At 42.7% G+C, this 19,408-nt stretch overlaps 2 protein-coding genes across 3 annotated transcripts in view; one reads left to right on the plus strand and one right to left on the minus strand.

Annotated features, from left to right (window-relative positions):
* Positions 1-11,008, plus strand: part of SLC26A1 (solute carrier family 26 member 1) — a 37,612-nt gene extending 26,604 nt beyond the window's left edge. For both annotated transcript variants that reach the window (XM_048292943.1, XM_048292941.1), the window contains 2 exons: positions 4,119-4,769; positions 6,139-11,008. In XM_048292943.1, coding sequence (XP_048148900.1) covers positions 4,149-4,769; positions 6,139-7,659 — 2,142 coding nt within the window. In that variant the 5' untranslated portion in view covers positions 4,119-4,148 and the 3' untranslated portion in view covers positions 7,660-11,008. The remainder of the gene's footprint in view (positions 1-4,118; positions 4,770-6,138) is intronic.
* IDUA (alpha-L-iduronidase) overlaps positions 1-16,668 on the minus strand; it is a 46,137-nt gene extending 29,469 nt beyond the window's left edge. Inside the window, exons 1-2 of the mRNA XM_048292944.1 lie at positions 16,480-16,668; positions 13,295-13,435 (exon numbers count right to left, since the gene is read on the minus strand). Coding sequence (XP_048148901.1) covers positions 13,295-13,435; positions 16,480-16,604 — 266 coding nt within the window. The 5' untranslated portion in view covers positions 16,605-16,668. The remainder of the gene's footprint in view (positions 1-13,294; positions 13,436-16,479) is intronic.
* Positions 16,669-19,408: the final 2,740 nt, after the last annotated feature.

Raw genomic sequence — 19,408 nt, forward strand, 5'->3', positions numbered from 1 at the left:
TGGTTCTTTCCCTTGTTCCTTTTTTTCACAAAAAAATGTGAGTCAATGCATTTAACCTGAAAGAATGAGTTGTTCAGACAAGGTTCTGCTCAATTGTTTTTGGTCATATGGTCAAGGGAAACTTGAAAAAACTTCACTGTGAAGATTCCAAACACAAAAGTACAATTAAAAATAACCAAGACCACTTTCCATTCTAATTACATGAATGTTAAACATATACATGACTGTGCACACAAGTAAACTTTCACTTGTTTTAAACAGTTCTTCCAATACCAAAGTCAAATACAATGAACTAACATGTTTTGTGTTATGTGCTGCTTCATCTGTACAGCCCTGCTAAGAACAGCTCTTTCAGCAAATGATGACTTGAATAAAATGCAAATATTATGTTCTGTGGAGCTCTGGAGGAAGAAAGGGAGAGTGAAATAGTAGTTTTCCATTTGATAGTACGGCCTAAGCTGAAAATGGGTCATTTGGTGAACCAGTAAAGGAATCCACTTACTGACACCGCTAGGGCTCCTGCATATTTCTCAGGTATTACCACTTTGGAAGGATGGTGGTGTATGTCAGTGCCGGAATCAGAAGGCTGGAGTTGGCTCATGAGCACAGCAGCAGACAGATCTCGCCACCATTTTGTCTTTGGAGATGGCAAGAACATTGGAAGCTCCAAGCTCTGCTAGGCTGCACAAGCATACAGGGGATAGCACATATCTGTGGTGGAATCCCATTTCCTTCAGGTGAAGCAATGAGTTAGCTGACAATTATTTGGTTATACAGCTGAAAAATGCATTGCTGATAACAATGTCCCTTCCCTTACTTGGTGTGGCTTTACGGTATTCTAAAAGCAACAAGGAAACTTTAAATATTAACAGTTTCTGGATACCAATATAGGTTGAGAGCTGAGTGCATTGCAGCTACCATGTTCATTTGACATGGAATCTGAATGCATATATAGTAGAATAGACAGTTACTTACAGGAAGGAAACCTTTATTTTCAGGAAAAAAAAATAATTGAAGAAAATTACTTCCTGTCAGCTTGAACACAGAAGATACATACTTTACTGTGCTAACTTTTTTTTTTGGGGGGGGAGGCGGAGGATTGGTTGTTTTTTTACAAAAAGCTATTATTCTGATTATCCAGTAAGGCAGTATAGCTAATAGATACATATAACTAAACTATCATTCAAACACAAGATCTCTTAATAAATTTCCAAAGAAATTATGTTTCAATCATGTATTAAAAGTCACTATTATCCCTCAGGGAGTTGCACAAACAATACACACATCTGAATTGCAATGGGGTTTTTTTTTTTTTTGGTAAATGCCAAATTACTTCCAGGTAAATTGTATGAGATTAGAGAGGGGCAGACAGCAACTATGCAATTAAATATATGAGCCTAGTGTACAGAAGCTGATGCAATCTTTTTTATGTAGCCTATAAAAAGCACTCATTGGATATTGAACTGCCCACCAGCTTTTAAGTATGTAGAGCAAGGGCACAGTACTTATTTCCTGGCTGGCTGAATTCACTCGGCTGTAAGAAGTGAGCGGCATTTGAATAAGGACTTGCTGTCCTCATGCACAAATTTCTCATTCTCCAAACTAATTTAGGTAAGACAGGAAGTACTGAGCTTTTGCCTTTTAAAAATGAGTGTCTTTATTACATTTGCTAGTATTCTGTATTTGGTAAACTTCATTCATAAGCTCTCAAATACTTCTCTTGGTGTTGCAACTTCATTTATCTTTTCTGTCACCTTTGCATTCTAACAAAGACTAGATACAACCTACTTCCTGTACAAGCAGATCTCAGCTAGCATAACTGTGCAGTACATTAGGGTCTAAAGTAAACTTAGCATTGAAAAAAAATAAACATTGATCTTTCTAAATAATTACATTAAATTGTAATTAGCGTTCCCTTATGATGAAAATAAACCTTACTTACAAACACAAAGAAATGTATGTAACAAGCACAATGGGAACTAAAAATGGGTTTATTTAATTGGGATGGATAAAAATCTACTGATTTTGTAGAATGTATTTAGACTATTATGCAGGTCCTTTTAAACCTGGACAATCAGTCCACACATTTCTAACGAGAATCTCTACTGTGCCTTTTACAAATTTATAAATTACCTATAACACCTAAACATCCTGCTTTGAATTGCGGTTAAACCTCGCATAGCCTTAGAACTCATACTGTATCATTTATCTGTATGCTGTATCATGATATCTGAGAACTCGCTTAAGAGTTCTGAACTAGTTACAGATATGTATCTTATTATTTTCAATCTGGTGGCAAAACGTAATTATTAAAATCTTGAAAACTACTTCTAAGCAGGATAGACAAAAGACTTTCTAATAAGCCACCCTCTATTTGGACCGCTCCAGATCAAAAGCGTACAGGCTATTGATAATCTATTTTTTTGGTTTTCAATTATGCTTCCAGTCAGACTCATAAACACTTTGCTTTTTCTAAGCTTGGAATTCTACACCTTAACAGGCTGTTGCCAAAAATTAACAAATCAAAATATTCTTCTTAACAACAAAAAAATACATTAAATTTACACAGAGAATGATGACTTCTGTCACTACCATCTAAACTACGTATTAATTGTTAAAACCATTAAAATTTACCAACAGAATACTGTGCCAGTAAGTGTACTTCAAGTTTTATGAAACTGATGGGTACAGAGTCTGTCTCTAAACATTGAAAGAGGAAAGAAACAGCTTTTACTTGTAAGTGAAGACAAGCTTTGACATTATTGCAATGTCACTCCTGGCACCAAACAGCTCTGATGTAGAGATCCTGGCTGTTAATGACACTGGGAGAGGCTGAGCCTAGTGACGGTCTGCTTTCCTAGAAGTTCTGCATACAGTTGTACTAGTACATACTATCGTCATCTAGATCAGTATGAGTCACTCCTTATCTCCCACTACTCATATATGGGCATCCTCACGTGGAACTCTCTTCTTTCTTTCCACTGCTAACCAGAAGACAAGATTTCCCATTTGGCATAGTCTGTTTAACATTTTCCACTTGTGTGTTCCTATTTTATTTTTGGAGCTATGTAAGTTAGGGCACTTGCATGTTTTGCCTCTTAGTCATGTTCCCACCTACCCCAAAACTACTTATGAATGCACTAAGCTAATCTCAATTTAATTTGACAACTGAGTAAAAATGCAGAGGTTGAGTTTGGTGAAAACAGTTGTGTCCATTGAAGCAAGAGACATTGAAAGCATCCCCATCAGGGGCATACAAATAATCCCAGTCATCATATAACAGAAAACAAGCAGGAGAACCATACGAAACACTGCTGTGTTTGTTTGGCTGTACACATAATTATTTTTTGTATCTCGTTACTGGGAGAGCAAAGTTGGGTAACTATGGATTTAAACCCGAAAATACTAACATGTAGCACTCTTCTGACATGGTAACATCATGGTGCTTGGTCCATATGTTGCCAATGTGGTGGTATTTGTGAGTAGGTATTTATTACCAGAAGTTGCACATCAAAACAATCTACAATTCAACAAGTTCATGTTATGTAGCAGCTACAAAGAGTCCATCAACGGTTTGTGTGCATATCTTTTATGTAAGACTAAACTGTTGCTCTCCAGAAAACTCTGCTTTACAGGTCCGACCAGCAACATTTTCCTCCTCTGCATTGACAACAACTGCAGTGACAGATCATTATACCCCATGTGAGTGACAAATCAATGACTACAAGATGTACTCCCTATACAGAAACACTATAACCTACCTCACTAGTGCATGTTTATTTCACACCATCAAGTTCTGCCTCTGCTCACAGAGACCTTTATGATGGAACATTTGGAATAGATGATGGAAATCTTTGTCACACAAAGAAATTACTAATTTAACCCCATTTTTCTTTAATAGAACAAACTGGATTCAATTGAAAGTACTCTTTAATGTCTGCAAGAAAGGGCAGATTTATTTCTTAGACTTGAGTGTCACTGGAGCCCTGTTATAGTGTTCTTGTTGGGATGATGCTTCCTTAAAAGCAAAATCAGGTGACAAACTTACAGTGTTAAGCGACTGTGCTAAGAAAACCTTCCTGAATTGCAACCTAACAGAGGTTTTCTTCACTTTGCAGGAACACATAAATGAAGTAAACACTGGGAAAATGGAAAGACCACTTGATGCTACCAGAATGGAAAACAACACCTCATCCTGCTTTCTCATGGAAAGAAAGCCTCACATCAAGATTAACAGGAAAGAAGTCATCCTAGCTAAGCTGAGAAAGAGCTGCTCCTGCACACCACAGAAGCTGAAGAACTTTGTTATGGACTTCTTTCCTGTTTTACGATGGCTTCCCAAGTACCAGTGCAAAGAGTACATTTGGGGGGATGTTATGTCTGGGTTAGTGATTGGGATCATTTTGGTGCCTCAAGCAATTGCATACTCACTGCTGGCAGGTCTGAAGCCCATTTACAGCCTTTACACATCATTCTTTGCCAACATCATCTATTTCTTAATGGGCACATCCCGTCATGTCTCAGTTGGCATTTTCAGCTTGATAAGCTTAATGGTGGGACAAGTTGTGGACCGAGAACTTCTCTCGGCTGGGTTTGACTTGAATGATGATGCCCCACCAGCCCCAGATGATGGCTCTCTGCAGAATGACAGTCTGTCCAACACAACTGCCTTCAACCTTACCATTGTGGGGATAAATGCCGAGTGTGGGAAAGAGTGCTATGCTATCGGCATTGCTACAGCCTTGACATTCGTGGCAGGAGTGTATCAGGTAAGTGGTTGCTGACATCCAGAGGCAAGGTATGAAGTTCCTGAAGCTTTTTTGCATGACCTAAGCTTTGGCTTGACTGTCTTTCAATGAGATACATCATCAGTTCATTTGAATGTACCTAGGACTGTTTTCCCCAGGAAACCTAACTGTAGGCAACTCAGAGACACCATGAGGCTAGCAGTTTTCTTAGCTACTAGCAAACACAGGTAAAACAAGAGTCTTCTGAAAGACCATTGTTTTGATACTCTACTGCTTCTTGGCCTTGTTGCTTTCATGAGACAATGAGCCCCAATACAGATATAGGAAATTCCCAGGTAGCTGTGTACTTCAACAATGAAGAAATAACTCTCCTTCCCTAGATATATTAATAGAGGTGTAGACCTACTCATCTACTTCTACAAGTTCAGAATGTGCAGCTCAGTGTTTTGCTAGGGGTGCTATTTTCTAACAAACTGTCCAGAAGATAATTCAAAGAAAGGACAAGAGGAGAAATCGACTGACTAACCTACTTTTCAGACAATGGCTGTGCTGGACTCCTTGACACTTGTCAACATGCTGCCATCACAAGGATATCAAGAGAACACAGAAGGAAGCATCATGAACATACTTATCTATTAACTCTGTGTGTGTGTGTGCGTGTGTGTGTAAACATACACATATATATATACACATATATATATATCAATTAAGAAAGAGCTAGCTATCTTCCTGTTGTAGTAAGGAATTTCAGGTCATATTTATGAACAAAAAAATGCCCTTGTGAAGTTCGATTTTCCAAAACCTTCTAAAGAAGGAGAATCAACTAGTTAAGGACAGAATCCTGGAGTTTGTGAGCTGTTCTGCCACTTCTGGTCTTAGACATGCCATAAAGGCTGTCTGTGCTCCATTTTCCCTCCTGTCCAGAGGGCTAAAATTAAAAGCTGTTTAATACAACAGCTAAAGTAGGGATCTTATTTGCTGTCATTCAAGTTCTGTTTACAAAAAAAAAGCCATACATTTTAACTTAATTCACTTTAAGACAGAGAAAAAAGAAAACTGACTGTGGTATAATAGAAGTATTTTGGACCCACTGCTCTTTTGCATGGGAAATAAAAATCAGGCAAGCCACTTCAGATAAATATTTGACTGACCCTGTCTCAAACTCCTCATTCACCTCTTGGGTTTGTAGCATTCCACAACAGTAAAAGGAATCACATGTTTTAAAAGCAGACTGGAAACAATAAAGGATAATTCCTGTTTCAAGATTGAAATAGCCAAAAGCTATTGACCTCCAGCTAGTTCTCCCCCATCTGTACTTAATTATTTGCAGCAATGGTTACAGCTCATGGTTTATTTGTTGTTTTTTTTTTTTCTTTTTCTGTTTCCTCAGGTTCTAATGGGGATCTTCCGTCTGGGTTTCGTATCTATGTACCTATCTGAATCCGTACTAGATGGCTTTGCAACTGGTGCTTCCTTAACCATTTTAACAGCTCAAGTGAAGTATCTGATTGGAATAAAAATTCCACGTAGCCAAGGGCATGGGATGCTTGTTATTACCTGGATTAACATCTTCCGGAACATTTCTCAGGCTAACCTTTGTGATGTCATCACAAGTGCCATTTGTATCGTGGTGCTGGTCACTGCTAAGGAACTCGGAGATCGGTATAAGCATAAACTGAAATTTCCTCTTCCCACAGAGCTGGTAGTTATTGTTGTGGCAACATTGGTGTCACACTATGGTAAGTTAAATGAAGTGTATGCATCCAGTGTTTCTGGAGCTATTCCAACAGGATTTATCCCTCCAAAGGTACCAGAGTTCAACTTAATGCTCCGAGTTGCTGTAGATGCTTTGCCTCTTGCCATAGTTAGTTTTGTCTTCACTGTATCCCTTTCCGAAATGTTTGCAAAGAAATATGCTTACACCATCCGAGCCAATCAGGAAATGTTTGCTGTGGGGTTCTGCAACATCATTCCTTCTTTCTTCCACTCTTTTGCAACCAGTGCAGCTCTGGCAAAAACACTCGTCAAAACATCTACAGGCTGCCAGACTCAAATCTCTGGAGTAATCAGTGCAATGATGGTTTTGCTGGTGCTGCTCTTCCTGGCACCTCTATTCTACTCCTTGCAGAAGTGTGTCTTGGCTTGTATTATCATTGTCAGCCTTCGGGGAGCCCTGAGGAAGTTCCGAGATGTGCCAGCACGGTACCATGTGAATAAGGTGGACACACTTGTCTGGGTAGTTACCATGTCTGCCTCTGCCTTGGTCAGCACAGAAATAGGGCTGTTGGTTGGCATTGTTTTCTCCATGTTATGCATCATTGTTCGGACCCAGCGGCCACGGACAGCCCTGCTTGGTCAGATCCAAGACACAAGCTTTTATGAGGATGACTTAGAATATGAAAATCTCTCTACTGTTCCAAAGGTCAAAATATTTCGGTTTGAGGCCCCACTTTACTATGCAAATAGAAACTACTTCCTAAAGTCTCTGTACAGATTGACCAATTTAGATCCTAACCTAGAAGCTGCTAGAAGGAAGAAATATGAGAAGAAGGAAAAGCAGCACCTGAAAAAGGGAAATCACAGAACTGCTAATGGACTGGGCATTGGAGAAACCACTATGCAACTAGTTCCTAAGCAAATTGATTTCCAAGCCCTTGTTGTAGATTGCTCTTCCATCTCATTTCTGGACACCACTGGAGTTAATACTTTAAAGGAAATCCTGAAAGACTACAAGAATTTAAACATTTCTGTTCTCCTGGCTTGCTGCAATCCCTCAGTGATAGACTCTCTGAAAAGAGGGGGTTACTTTGGAAGAGATTTTGGATGTATGCAGGAAATGCTATTCTACAGTATACATAATGCTGTGCTGTTTGCAAAAGACCAAAAGCTTTCAGCAGATTGCTCAGTTTAACCCTGCATCTTCGCTGATGATTCGCTACGAAGTGACAGACGGAGAGGGGCAGTTTGCAACAAGTAAATTATCAGACACACTGTTGGCTGCGTAAAGCCATTCCCCCCTAAGAGCTTCACTTTATGTCATATGTCACATAGAGCAGCTACTGGAGAGACAGTCCAGGACAAGCGTGGAACAGGTTAGACTACCATTTTCACTTTAAAATGCAGGCAAAGACAATTTGGGATTGATTTGTCCCTTGTACCATGATCATTGTGACCCAACATGGATATCAGAGGACTGTTGTGGTGGAAGGTCTGCCCAGTATCAGCTTGTTCTCCCAGTGATTTAATGGCTTGTGTCAAGAAGGCTAAGCCACTTCCATGAAAATGCAATCAATACATCATTCTGGACACATAATGGTTTAAATTCTGGCTTGCAAGGCCCTGCCCCTTCCAAACATTCTAGGTGTACTCCTAAAGAAGTCCCCACTGTTTGCATACAAATAAAATGTATAAAATATTGTGGAATGTAGAATATCGCTCCTCCTTAACCACACAGGCTTAACAGTATAACCTGCCACAGGAGAAGAAACTACGATCCATCACAGGTTCCTCTCAAAACAACCATTTCCAAAAACTGCTGGCTTTGGAGTCACAGGAGTCATCTGTTTTATTGGATCAAATCTGTCATAATTAGTTACTGAAGACTGTGATGCCCCTAATTATCCCGGAAGAAATATGACTCTGATGCACAATCTTGTAACTAGTAAGATGATAAACAGGATTAAGAAAAATTAATGGCTTTAACTGGCAGCTACCCAGCTAGTTGTACCATCCTGTAAAATAAGTTGCCTCTGGTGGGCAGATGCAACTCTAATTCAGGGATACATAAGGACCATCAAACATAAAACCTCAGAGCTGTGATGCAGCACATCTTCCTACAAATGCCTGCCTGGGTTCAAAGAAAAACAGGAGAAAATAGGGTAGGGTGGGAAGGTAAATCTGTGAGTTTTCTTGAAGGGGATTGATGGATCAGTCAGAACTGCCTGGCTGGTCTTCTCTGATGCAATGCTAATGAAGTATTACAAGTAACATACATGGGTCAAGTAAACAGAGCAATGCTTTGTAACTTGTGTATCCCTCTATGTTGAAGAACTTTCATCACTGTACATACTACACACATTGTGGGGGTTTTGTTTGTTTTGTTTGGCATTTTTTTCCTATCATATTAATCTTTGATTTGAGGTCTACTAGACCATGTCTTCTAGGGCTGGTTACTTTCTATAATAATTTGCATTAACTGCTGTTCATTATGCTTTATGTCATGTGATACTCCCCTCATCAGTTGTATTGTTGTATATCTTTACAAATAAGAATAGACTTGGATTTTGATTGTAACACAATTCGTGTTCAGTGTTCAGGCCCATGGCATGGGCAGAATATCCTGTTTCATACTCAAGTTTATAACTACCTTCACAAAAGGTAAGGCAGTTGTGCTCGCTGTCCCTCCTTTTTCATGTCAGGTTCACACAGCATTAAGCATGGAAGGAAATTCCATCACAGCTGTGCCTCTTACAACAGACTCTAAAAACAGGTTCCATATATGCAGAAGCCATTTCTTTGCTGTCCCATTCAAAAAAAAAAAAAAAGTCAACACATCATATGACTTGCTCATTTCAATTTTTTAGGTCACTGAATGAAAGAACAGTCAAACTGAGGTTCTCCAAGTGCCCCAGAGCCTGTCTGTGTCTCAGAAATAAGTATTTTCTTAGAGGAAAAGCAGTGCACTCCCAAAAGACAAAAAGTATCTTCACTGGGACTACAACTAGCACAGTATTAGGTTATTCAGTGCTGACGTTTTCATGCACTCATTACAAAAGAAGCCTATCAGCTGCACGCTGTTAGTACTGCTAAAGCAGTAAAACCTGACAGATACACCTGACACGAGATTAAAGGGTTGACCATTAGCAGTATTTTCCTGTCACAAAGCAATTCACATTATTATTTAAATTGCTTACTTGGTATGATTAGCTTCTTTCTGTTCTACAAGCCAGTGAGCAGGGCCCAAGGACAAAATATTGCTTTGTGCCTGCTTTTGTTTGTAACCCTTCTTTGATCAGGGAATACCTCTTTTAAGGTCCTGTTTGGGCCTAACAAGGGGAATGGGTTTATAAGAGTTACTGCCAGACAGTATCGATATAGACACTCTTAGGCCATTGTGCTAAGCAAGCTGTCAATGGAAGTCAAATAAAACTTCCTACCAATCAACACTTTCTTTAGCTTTATGGATCAAGCCACCAACATAGAACATAAAGAAAAAAATATGCAAACATACCCTTAACTCTAGATTAATCTCATTTTAAAAGACAAAAAAGAAAGAGAAATCCCAATGGAAGGTGTATCCTTCCAAGAGTCTCTGGAGAACAATGAAGAGGATGAGAAAGTTAGGAGTGGGAAGTCTCTTTTTCACCATATTTATTTTAAGTGTGGTACCAAAGGATACCTAAGCAAAGAAAAGACTATGCATAAGAGAGAAGGTAAACTTTACAACTTATACTATGAAGAAAGAAACTATTGGTCAGAAAAAACCGTAAGAACAATTTCCTGTTTAGGTTTTACTGGCAGAGCTGGCTCATAATCAACTGTGTTGGACAATGTCGAACTCAGCAGGGAAACAGCTTCAGTGCTATGATGTGGGGATGCTGGCAGACTGTGAATTATTTCTATGGAGTATGTAAAAGGTAACTAAAAAAAGCAAGCCTTTTTCTGGTACATTTATGTTTGCTATACTGAGTTATACTAAGATTAAAGATATGAAGATTGAAAATTAACAAAAACTGCTGATTCTCTTCTCTCCTAATCTACCAGAAATTAGCTATCACGTCTTGGAGAGGAGCTGGGGATAGGCTTGTAATTCCAACTAGGTTAATACTAATATTGAAATAAAATCATTATATGCCTTTTAGAAAATGTTATATGCTTCATGTAGATTGACTATATTTTTGTTCACTGTGATGCCTTGTGATTTACCATGTATCATGTATCTGACAGAGCTTAGTACTGCTACATAAGAATGGGAAAGGATTCTTAACTTGTGGACTCTGTGTGTCCCTTGGAACTGGGCAAAGAGCCACAGTCTTCAGCTCAAAGCGTCCTGTCTTGTTGACTAGTGAAGCACAGCCAGAATGTGTGGTCTAGGTGTCAAAATAGCTCTATTTACTGGCACTGGTAACCAACAACCTGGAAACTTTCCAGTCCATGAAAGACACCTTGGGTTCCCCCACAATCATGAACATTCCTGTGTCACAAGACCAAGAGACAAATGCATGCTTTTGGTTGGAAAATAAAAAACAGTTCTCTGAAAACAGTTTGCTTTGTGGTATCCTTTCACAGGTGGTGAAATAATGGGCTAACTCAGAAAAAAGAAAAAGATGAAGAGGGGGGCTTGCTGTACTAGAAAAAGTTAAAATAAAGGAATGCACTTGGTATTGGGGGATTATAAAACATAATGAGAAAGACCATTACAGAAGTGAGGAAGGGAAGGTGGCAGTCTTTTATTTGAGCACATCTAGTTCTTGGGAGAAACATGGTACCTTTTCACAGATGGCACAACTGTGAAGAAAAGCAAGGTCTCTGTTAGACTTCCACAGAGGTGTTATCTCCTGGTCCCCTGTTTTTTCTAAGTACTGTTCTTCAGTCAAGTGCCCATCTCCACATTTCAAGAAATGTTCTCTACTCATCAACCCCATGACATAATACAGTTCCACACTCAGATGGTTGCACTCAAAACCTCTTTACATCCTTCTGGAAATCACTGGTTCAGGAAGAGATTTGCACATGCACAAAATCAAGCATCAGCACTGAACTTCTCTGCTTGGACTTCTGTTCCTGCTTCTGTTGGTTTTTTCAGTCCCAGTGTTTGTCCGCAGGCTCCATGCTCCTTCACCTTCCAAAACTGCTGACACTTAGTCCACTGGTTGTCCTTCCACAACTTAAATGTCTTCTTGTCTTTGACAAATACACATTTTTTTGCAAAATGAGAAGTTCTAGCTTGGTTCTAAACAGCAGCAGTTTCTAATTTCTACTTGTCAAAGCTGGGCTAAAGATTGAGGCTAGAAGGTTAGAATCCTACCTTTGAGACACTGCAGGTTTTTGGGGGACTTCTTGATTGATTGCTATGTTTACATGGTCCTAGAATTTTGCTAGTGTCAAGGATTTTATCCCACTTTAAAAGACTCAGTGCCTCAGTTCCCACAAATGCTGAGCAGAATCCATGACACAGGATGCATTCCTCCCCCTCAGTCATTTGGAAAGTCCAATTCAACACATGCCACAGCCATGACAGGCTGGCAGAAGGGATTCTGAGCTCCAAGTGTAGATACAGCTATTTTCTTTCCAAACGTACTCATTGATTTTTCCTAAGTGAATTGGTTACAGAAACCTGAAAGACCCAACCCATCCCCCAGGAGAAATCTCTTAGACGGGGACTCCAGTAGTGGTGAGCAGTGACAGTTGTCTTTGACAGTGGGTCACTCCAAGAGGACATACTCCACAGACCAGTAAGAGAAGGAGACAGACACATGAAAGTGTGTTTACTGGAAACTTCCACAGGGAAAGATGAGAGCAAGGAGCTCTTGTTACCTGTTATACTCATAGATGGACTAACAAAGAGAGGCCACTCTAGGGTACTGATGCAACACTTACCTGCGTGCAGGACTTCTGACCACCCTCCTAAAAAACTGACATACATAAGCACACTTTAATGAGGAAGAAGAAGTCTGCTCCTAATGCACACTCTGAAACTCCCTACTCCTCTGCTCACATGCCATTTCAGAGTCTGAGCTCTCCTTCCCCGTTGCTTCCCTACAGTGGTAAACTCCCATCCTTCTGTGTCTGGGACAGCAGATGCAACAATGATGTGGATTGTAAATATGCTCAGCTCAGCAACAGTCTGAGCCAGGCAGAACTTTTAAGTGCTATTACAACTTTTCATGGGGTTTTTATGGTTTGTCTTCTCTCATAGACCAATTGCTCCCGCTCTAGGCATCTGGCTATTTGGCTATTCCCACTGGGCATCTTGATATGAGTGTTTTCAAACTGAGTTAAAAGGGACTTGAAAGGCAATGAATTCCATGTGTCCTCCTAAAGTCTGACATGTCTTTCCCTAAAACCAAAAATGCCATTTTGTATATGAAACCTTTTGGAACAGGATATTAACTGGTATTACCTGAATTCACCCTGTTTTAGTTCTCACGACCTGTCAATTGATGCAGTATACAGGAGGGTTCGGGATGCAAAAAAATAACTCCTATGACAGGCAGAAGGATTAGTGGCACCTTTCATTTGGACCTCTCAGTAAGTCAGGCCTGTATCAACCTTTGTTGGACTTTTTTGCTGTTTCCCATCTCCTGAATTAAAGGACTAAAAAGTAAGCCATCTTTTTAGTCCCTCAGCTTCTCAGCAGAAACTATGTCTTTCTTCATCTCATAAAGCTCCAGAATAATCCCCAACTGCTGGAACTTAGCTGACTTCCATGGAAGCAAAGACATGCCCAGCTTGCAACTAGGCTAAGATAAACATCAAAGTGAGCACCTGTTGGACCCTTTAATGTGTCACATTTTCCTAGACTTTGACTTGAGGTGTTTGCTTACCTAAGAGCAACTAATTCCAGTAACCAATGAATCCGAACTTGTTCAATGCCGCCATGTGGAACAGAAGAAATGTAGGCGAGGTTCAGCTCTTGGTCTTTGCTCAGGTCAAACAGGTCAGCACGGCTATGAGGTAAAGGAGGGCTTCAGGAAAAGATGGACAGAAAAGAAACACATCGCAATATTAAATAACAGCTCCACTGGGCATGCAAAGATTCCTATGCTACATCCCTACACCACCTGCACATTCCTACATGGCATGAGCAGCACTGCCTAACATGAGATGAAAGCAAAATGGAGCTGCAGGTTATTTGGGGCCAACTGGCTGTACATGTTGCTTGGCAAAGTAGAATATCACCTGGGTGCGTCTCAGCAGTCCCTGCTGCACAGACAGCAATCTCAGGCAACAGTGGCCAGAGGAAACAATATAGTGACATACGCCTTGTCTCTGAGTAACTAATCATAAAGGAGCTCACAGTTTTAGGCTTTTCAGTGGAAGTCAGACTTGCTGACATAAGAAAAATATGGGCTTGACTTTCCTGCTGAAGTCCATGCAATGACATCAATTCTTTCTCTGCTGTGGATGCTACTACACTTGTTAGAAGCAGAATTAGATGCTCTGAGCCTTCACACTCTTCAGCCATGTTCAGCTAACCCTTAAGCATAAGAAAGCACAGGAGTGTGCAGTTTGAGGTTTCTATGCTTGATTCTGCAAGCACTTTTACAGGTTCATGGCTATACAGCAACGATCATATCAACTTGACTTTGATGCCTACTTATTCCACTGAAATTAACATTACACTGTGGCAAACTTCTGTTGTTCATATCTCCATAGATAAATACTGCAAGATGGAGATCTCAACCCCACCCTTCACAAGTCAGAAACTTAGAATGCTGCACGGTTCACTGGGTTTGGGCACCCTCAGGGACTTTGATTAAGCCTCCCCGTATGGTGCACATTTTGAATGATAAAGTATTTGTGTTACAAGGATAAAACAATACTGTCCCTCTGGCTTGGTAAAATATATCCATGTCTTCACACTGAAACAAGAGATGACTTGTGTTCTGATGGCACACTATATACATATTGTTCAAGTCTGTGCCTTGTAGTCTGTCTCCTACGATGCCGACCAGACTTGTGCTGACTGTAACTCTGCTGGGAAGAGACATTTATGACATCCTTGCCTACTCTGTACCCATCCACATAATCATCCCACCACTCAGGGCTCTACGGATTTAACCTGCTACTATATAACCATCAGTGCACAAAGGGAGAAAAGCCTGGTCCCATCTGGACAAGAACTTGACACAACTGAGATACTGCCTATCTATTATCCCATCTCCTGCATCCTTATCTGAAAGTTCAAGTCATCACACAAACCACATCCACTTATAATGCTGCAATTTCGCCAGCATACAAAGCACTTAAAAACCATCTCCATAAGATAGCTTCAAATCACACAAGTGATACTGAGAAATTACCAGCTTCACTCTTAACTAAAAATGTATCAGCCATCTGGGTATTTTTAAACGTTCCAGTGAATGAGGACAACGTTAACAATCAGATTCTGATGGAGTGCTTTACTACTACTCTGAAATTCAAACTGGTTTCCATTCAACAGTGGCAAAGACACTTATTTTTGCTTAGTCCATGTTGAATAACCACTATGAAATTCACACCCTGTTAGAGAGAAACCTTGCAGAAACTACAATGAGATACAAAAGAAAGATGATGGAACAGTGGGTTTTGTTAGTGGTGCTATCAGTATCTGTCCTTTCCTATTCTGAGTGCCAAGTGCCCATCCAAGAGAACCTCAAGCCTTGCTCCCAGGCTTTCTCAGCTGCTGATCCACAGCTGTGCACTTGCCCAGAAAAGAAGCTTTAGCAGCTGGAACTCAGTTGTGCCACTGCATGAGCTTTCAAGGGATTTTCAGAAATACCAGTGTTAGTCAGGTGTTATAAAAGAGTAACTGCTGACCCATGGATAGCCTCTGCCTCTGCTACTGCTCCTCTGTCTTTCCTTCACACATCTTTCACATTTGCAGCTCTCCAAAGTTTTGGCACAATTAAAACCATGGGTGTTTCATGGGTTGCAGTTTAAATGGGCTAAACAAACTATTTTAAAGGCAGATTTTCATTAATGTTTCCTAATATTGCAATCAAAATTTAAAACAAAAAATTGAAACAACAAAAGAAAAAAAATACCAAAACCTGAAAGCCCAAACATTTCTTTTCATCACAATGTATTTTAGGTCCTGTTCTGTTTTCCCCCCCATGGAAAACTAAAGAAAATCTTGCAAGTTGTGTCTTAGGGGACTCTTATGCATTATACAAAAGAAATACACAAATTCCTTTTTCCAAAGTACATTCTGATTCAACCCCTATTGCAACTCTTTTCCATATAACTGTTATTTAACCCACTGTATGCCTAAATGAAGGAGATTATAATCACTTTAGAGTAAGATACAACCATAGCAGTAGCATATACCATCGCTTGCTTTCATGCCTGCTAGAAGCCTTTAGCAGTCTCACAAAACTTGAAGGCTGTTCCAACCCTATTTAGCTGAGCAAGACCAGGCTTTCTCCGAGAAGCAAAGCATGACCAGAATACCGAGTGGTGAAGCTGGGATTTCTGCATGGTCACAGCCTTCCCTCTAACTTAGGTCAGCCTGACCCACGGGCTGCATCGGAAAGGTGGTGCATCTGGAAAATGTCTGTCAAGAAGAACAAACTCCTAGAACTACCAGTCTTTTGTCTGGTAGCACTAGAAATATCAGAAGTTTTGACTGGGGCCCTTTAGGGGCCTTGGCAATGGAAACACTGAAAAGTAAAGGGAAATAGAACATATGTACCGTGCTGGGGAAGGACTTTACATGTTCGAGGGGGCAAGGAAGCAAGTCAGAAAGGGAAGGAATGTCGACTAGGCCCCTCTTTTGGCCAGCTCACGTTAACTGGCCACATCCCACATCCCGCCCTACACTGGTGGAGCTGGTCCAGCAGCAGGCTAAGCAGCAAGCGGCGCAAGGGCCCTCTGATTCCACAGCAGCAAGCCCGGGAGAGCCTCGGTTGCTCCTAAAAGGCAGCGTCCGCACGCCCTCGGGATCGAGAGGGCGGGATGCAGCCGAGGCGAGAGCTGGAGAACCTCTGCCCAGCGGCTCGGGGCCCGGAGCCGGGCGGTGCGCGCTTACCAAAAGCCAGTGCTCCTCCAGAAGTGCTGCAGGGGCCGCTCGGCTCGCCGGGCATCCACGTACACCTCGTACGCCGCGGAGCCCGCGCCCAGCGGCACCAGCAGCAGCCACAGCAGCAGCCCCATGGCGCCGCGAGGGCCGCGGGCCGGGGAGCGGGGCCCGGGAGCGGGGCCCCACCACCGCCGGCTGCCGACGCGCCAGGGCACGCCCAGGGGCCGAGAGGCGCCCGCCCCTGGAGCCCGGGGGCCCGGCGGCCTCCTGCCCGTCGCTGTGCTCACGACCTCGCAGCGCTGTGGCCGCTGTCCCAGCGCCGCCGGTTCCCGGGAGTCTCCCCCGGCGGTGCCGCGGGGCGGGCGGCGGCGGCTGCGCCTGTCCCGCGCCCCACACGGGGTCGGTGCGCACCGCCACGCCCGCGCTCCCTGTGCCAGGCCCGCGGGAAAGCTGTTGTGACGGGGGCGGAACCGCCCTCCTTCCCCGGAAAAGCGTAGGGGCAGGGTGGGAGTTGTGTCCGCCGGCTACGTGTAAACCAATTTATTGATCTCAGCATGGCAAAGAGGAGTGTGCGCTCTCAGCCCATAAAGCCAGCCGCATCCTGGCCTGCCTCCAAAGCAGCGTGGGCAGCAGGGGAGCGAGGGGATTCTGCCCCTCTGCTCCTCTCTGGTGAAACCCCACCTGGAGTGCTGCATCCGGCTCTGGGATTCACTACAGGAAGGACGTGGACCTGTTGGAGCAAGTCCAGAAAAGTGAAGTTTATAAGGGGACTGAAGAACCTCCCCTACAACTACAGCCTATGGAAGTCGGGGCTGTTCAATCCTAGTGAATAACGGGTACAAATTGAAAGAGGGGAAGTGTAGCTTAGTTTTTGGGAATAAATTCTTTACTGCGAAGGTGGTGAGACACTGGAACAGGTTGCCCAGGGAGGTTGTGGATGCCCCAGCCTGGCACTGTTCAAAGCCAGGCTGGATAACGTCTTGATTAACCCGGTCTAGTGGGAGGTGTCTCTGCCCATGGCAGGGGGATGTTGGCACTAGGTGATCCTGAAGGTCCCTTCCAACTCTTAACATTCTATGATTCCATGTTTCTGTGAAAAGTGTTATATGTGCTTTATCACAACCAGCCTGTAGCTTGATTCTCTCAATGCTTGTTTGTTACCATGTGTACCTGAGGAGCCAGTTTTCCAAGGGGTGGGACTCTGGTCCTCAGGATCATTCTCGTTTACCTATTATTGTGCCTTCAGGAGTCTTATCAAGCCTTCCAGGGAGAGAATCCAGTTCTATGCTGCTAGCTGCACCCTGAGCTGGGACAACACAGGTGAGTGCTGCTGCATGGGCTTCAGTGAGGGCTGATAGCATTTTGCCAGATGGAAAGGGTGATCCATGAGAGAAGGACCTTGCACCCACTCAAATTGGCTCTTTTGTTAGCTTCCTCTCCAGAGGGATAGATTGGAGGAGATGAACACCCAATAACCAAACGCCATACACTGATTTTTTGCTCATTAACACCAACCCTGGACCTCACTTTAAGTGGGGAGGGTTCGTTGTGGGGCCAGCACAAGATGCCAGCAGCTCCAACACCCAGCTGTGATGGACGTGGAAGCTATCCCTTGCAGAGGAGCCAACAGCTCCGTCCCCAATCAAAGACTTACCCACAAATTTCAGCAAAAAGTTCCTTGCAGGGGAGAAACCCCCTGAACCCCATGGGTTCTACCACAGACCATTCCTATTGACATCTGGAAGACCAAGACTTGAGCCTTGGAGACCAATCTGATGTTTCCTCAGAGACTGCTGAAACAGAACGGGTGCATTCAGCTTGGCTGATTTCAAAGTCCCGTCTGGAAGACAAGGTGTCAGACCAATGCTCTTTTTGGCCAGGAAATTTTGGCTGTCCTCAGATGTGTTGTAGAAAGTCCTGAAACACTGCAGAGCCACGGATAGAGATGGTGCTCTGTCGACATTTTAGAGAAGTCTCTCTCAGAGCTCCAGGCAAGTCTCTTCCCTGGAAGTCTGACAAGAACATGACCTCCAGAGCATTTCCAAGAGATTGGGGTAGGACCTAAGCAGAGCATCCCCCTTTTTTTCTGCAATTTATCCCAAGGCATGGGCAAGTGCTACATGTAGCACACCAGCAACATCAGGCCTGAACTTGGGAGACAGAAGTCAAAACCCCTGCTAGAGGAGAGACTCGGCAAAAGGCTCTATCACCCGCAGGTTTCTCCTCCATGTCTAACAAGATTTTTCAATCTTATTACAAGAACTGCAGTTGCCCTCAGGAAATCTTTTCTGCTCACCACAGCTGCTCTGGTGCCTTCTGCCAGAGAAAGAAAATCCAGCAGAGTTACCTGCACCCTGGGAAGGAGCCCAATACACCTCGGTTCCCAAAACATCTCAGGGCTGCTGCAGGGAGAGCAGCTGGGAGCATATGGCTTGCTTTTTCCTAATCAAGGTAGTCAACTGGATCAACATGTTCCAGCAGCATTTTCAGGTCAAATGCCAGGCTACACTGGTGAAACTCAGTGGTCTGCTCTGCAATTCTTCCAAGTCTCTTCTTCCAGGGGCAGCACAAATGCCAGGATTACCTCAGATTACATCCAATATGCAGTTTGCCATGTTTAAAAGTATGATTCAGAGCTAAACACATGTGCTTAGGTTTCTGTGAGTATGGTTCTAAAGACGGTCAGGCAGAGCCGTGATAAAGACCCTGGGACATTCCCCTTTTGCCTTTGACTTTCTGCTCCTCCAAGGACTGGGAAGTGTCCAGCAGCGTTTTACTGGGGAGGTTTCCCACAGCTGACACTCCCACCCAAAGTACACTGGGGATTTTACAACAGCCTCTTCCCATCTCCCTGCAAAGACTGAGTGAGAGTTCTTCCTATCCTGAGGCATTTGTGGGGAGGCACACGGGCATGGGGAATGGAGAGCAGCACTTTTCA

This window comes from Corvus hawaiiensis, chromosome Z, assembly GCF_020740725.1.
Source record: "Corvus hawaiiensis isolate bCorHaw1 chromosome Z, bCorHaw1.pri.cur, whole genome shotgun sequence".
In the NCBI taxonomy this organism is placed as follows: domain Eukaryota; kingdom Metazoa; phylum Chordata; class Aves; order Passeriformes; family Corvidae; genus Corvus; species Corvus hawaiiensis.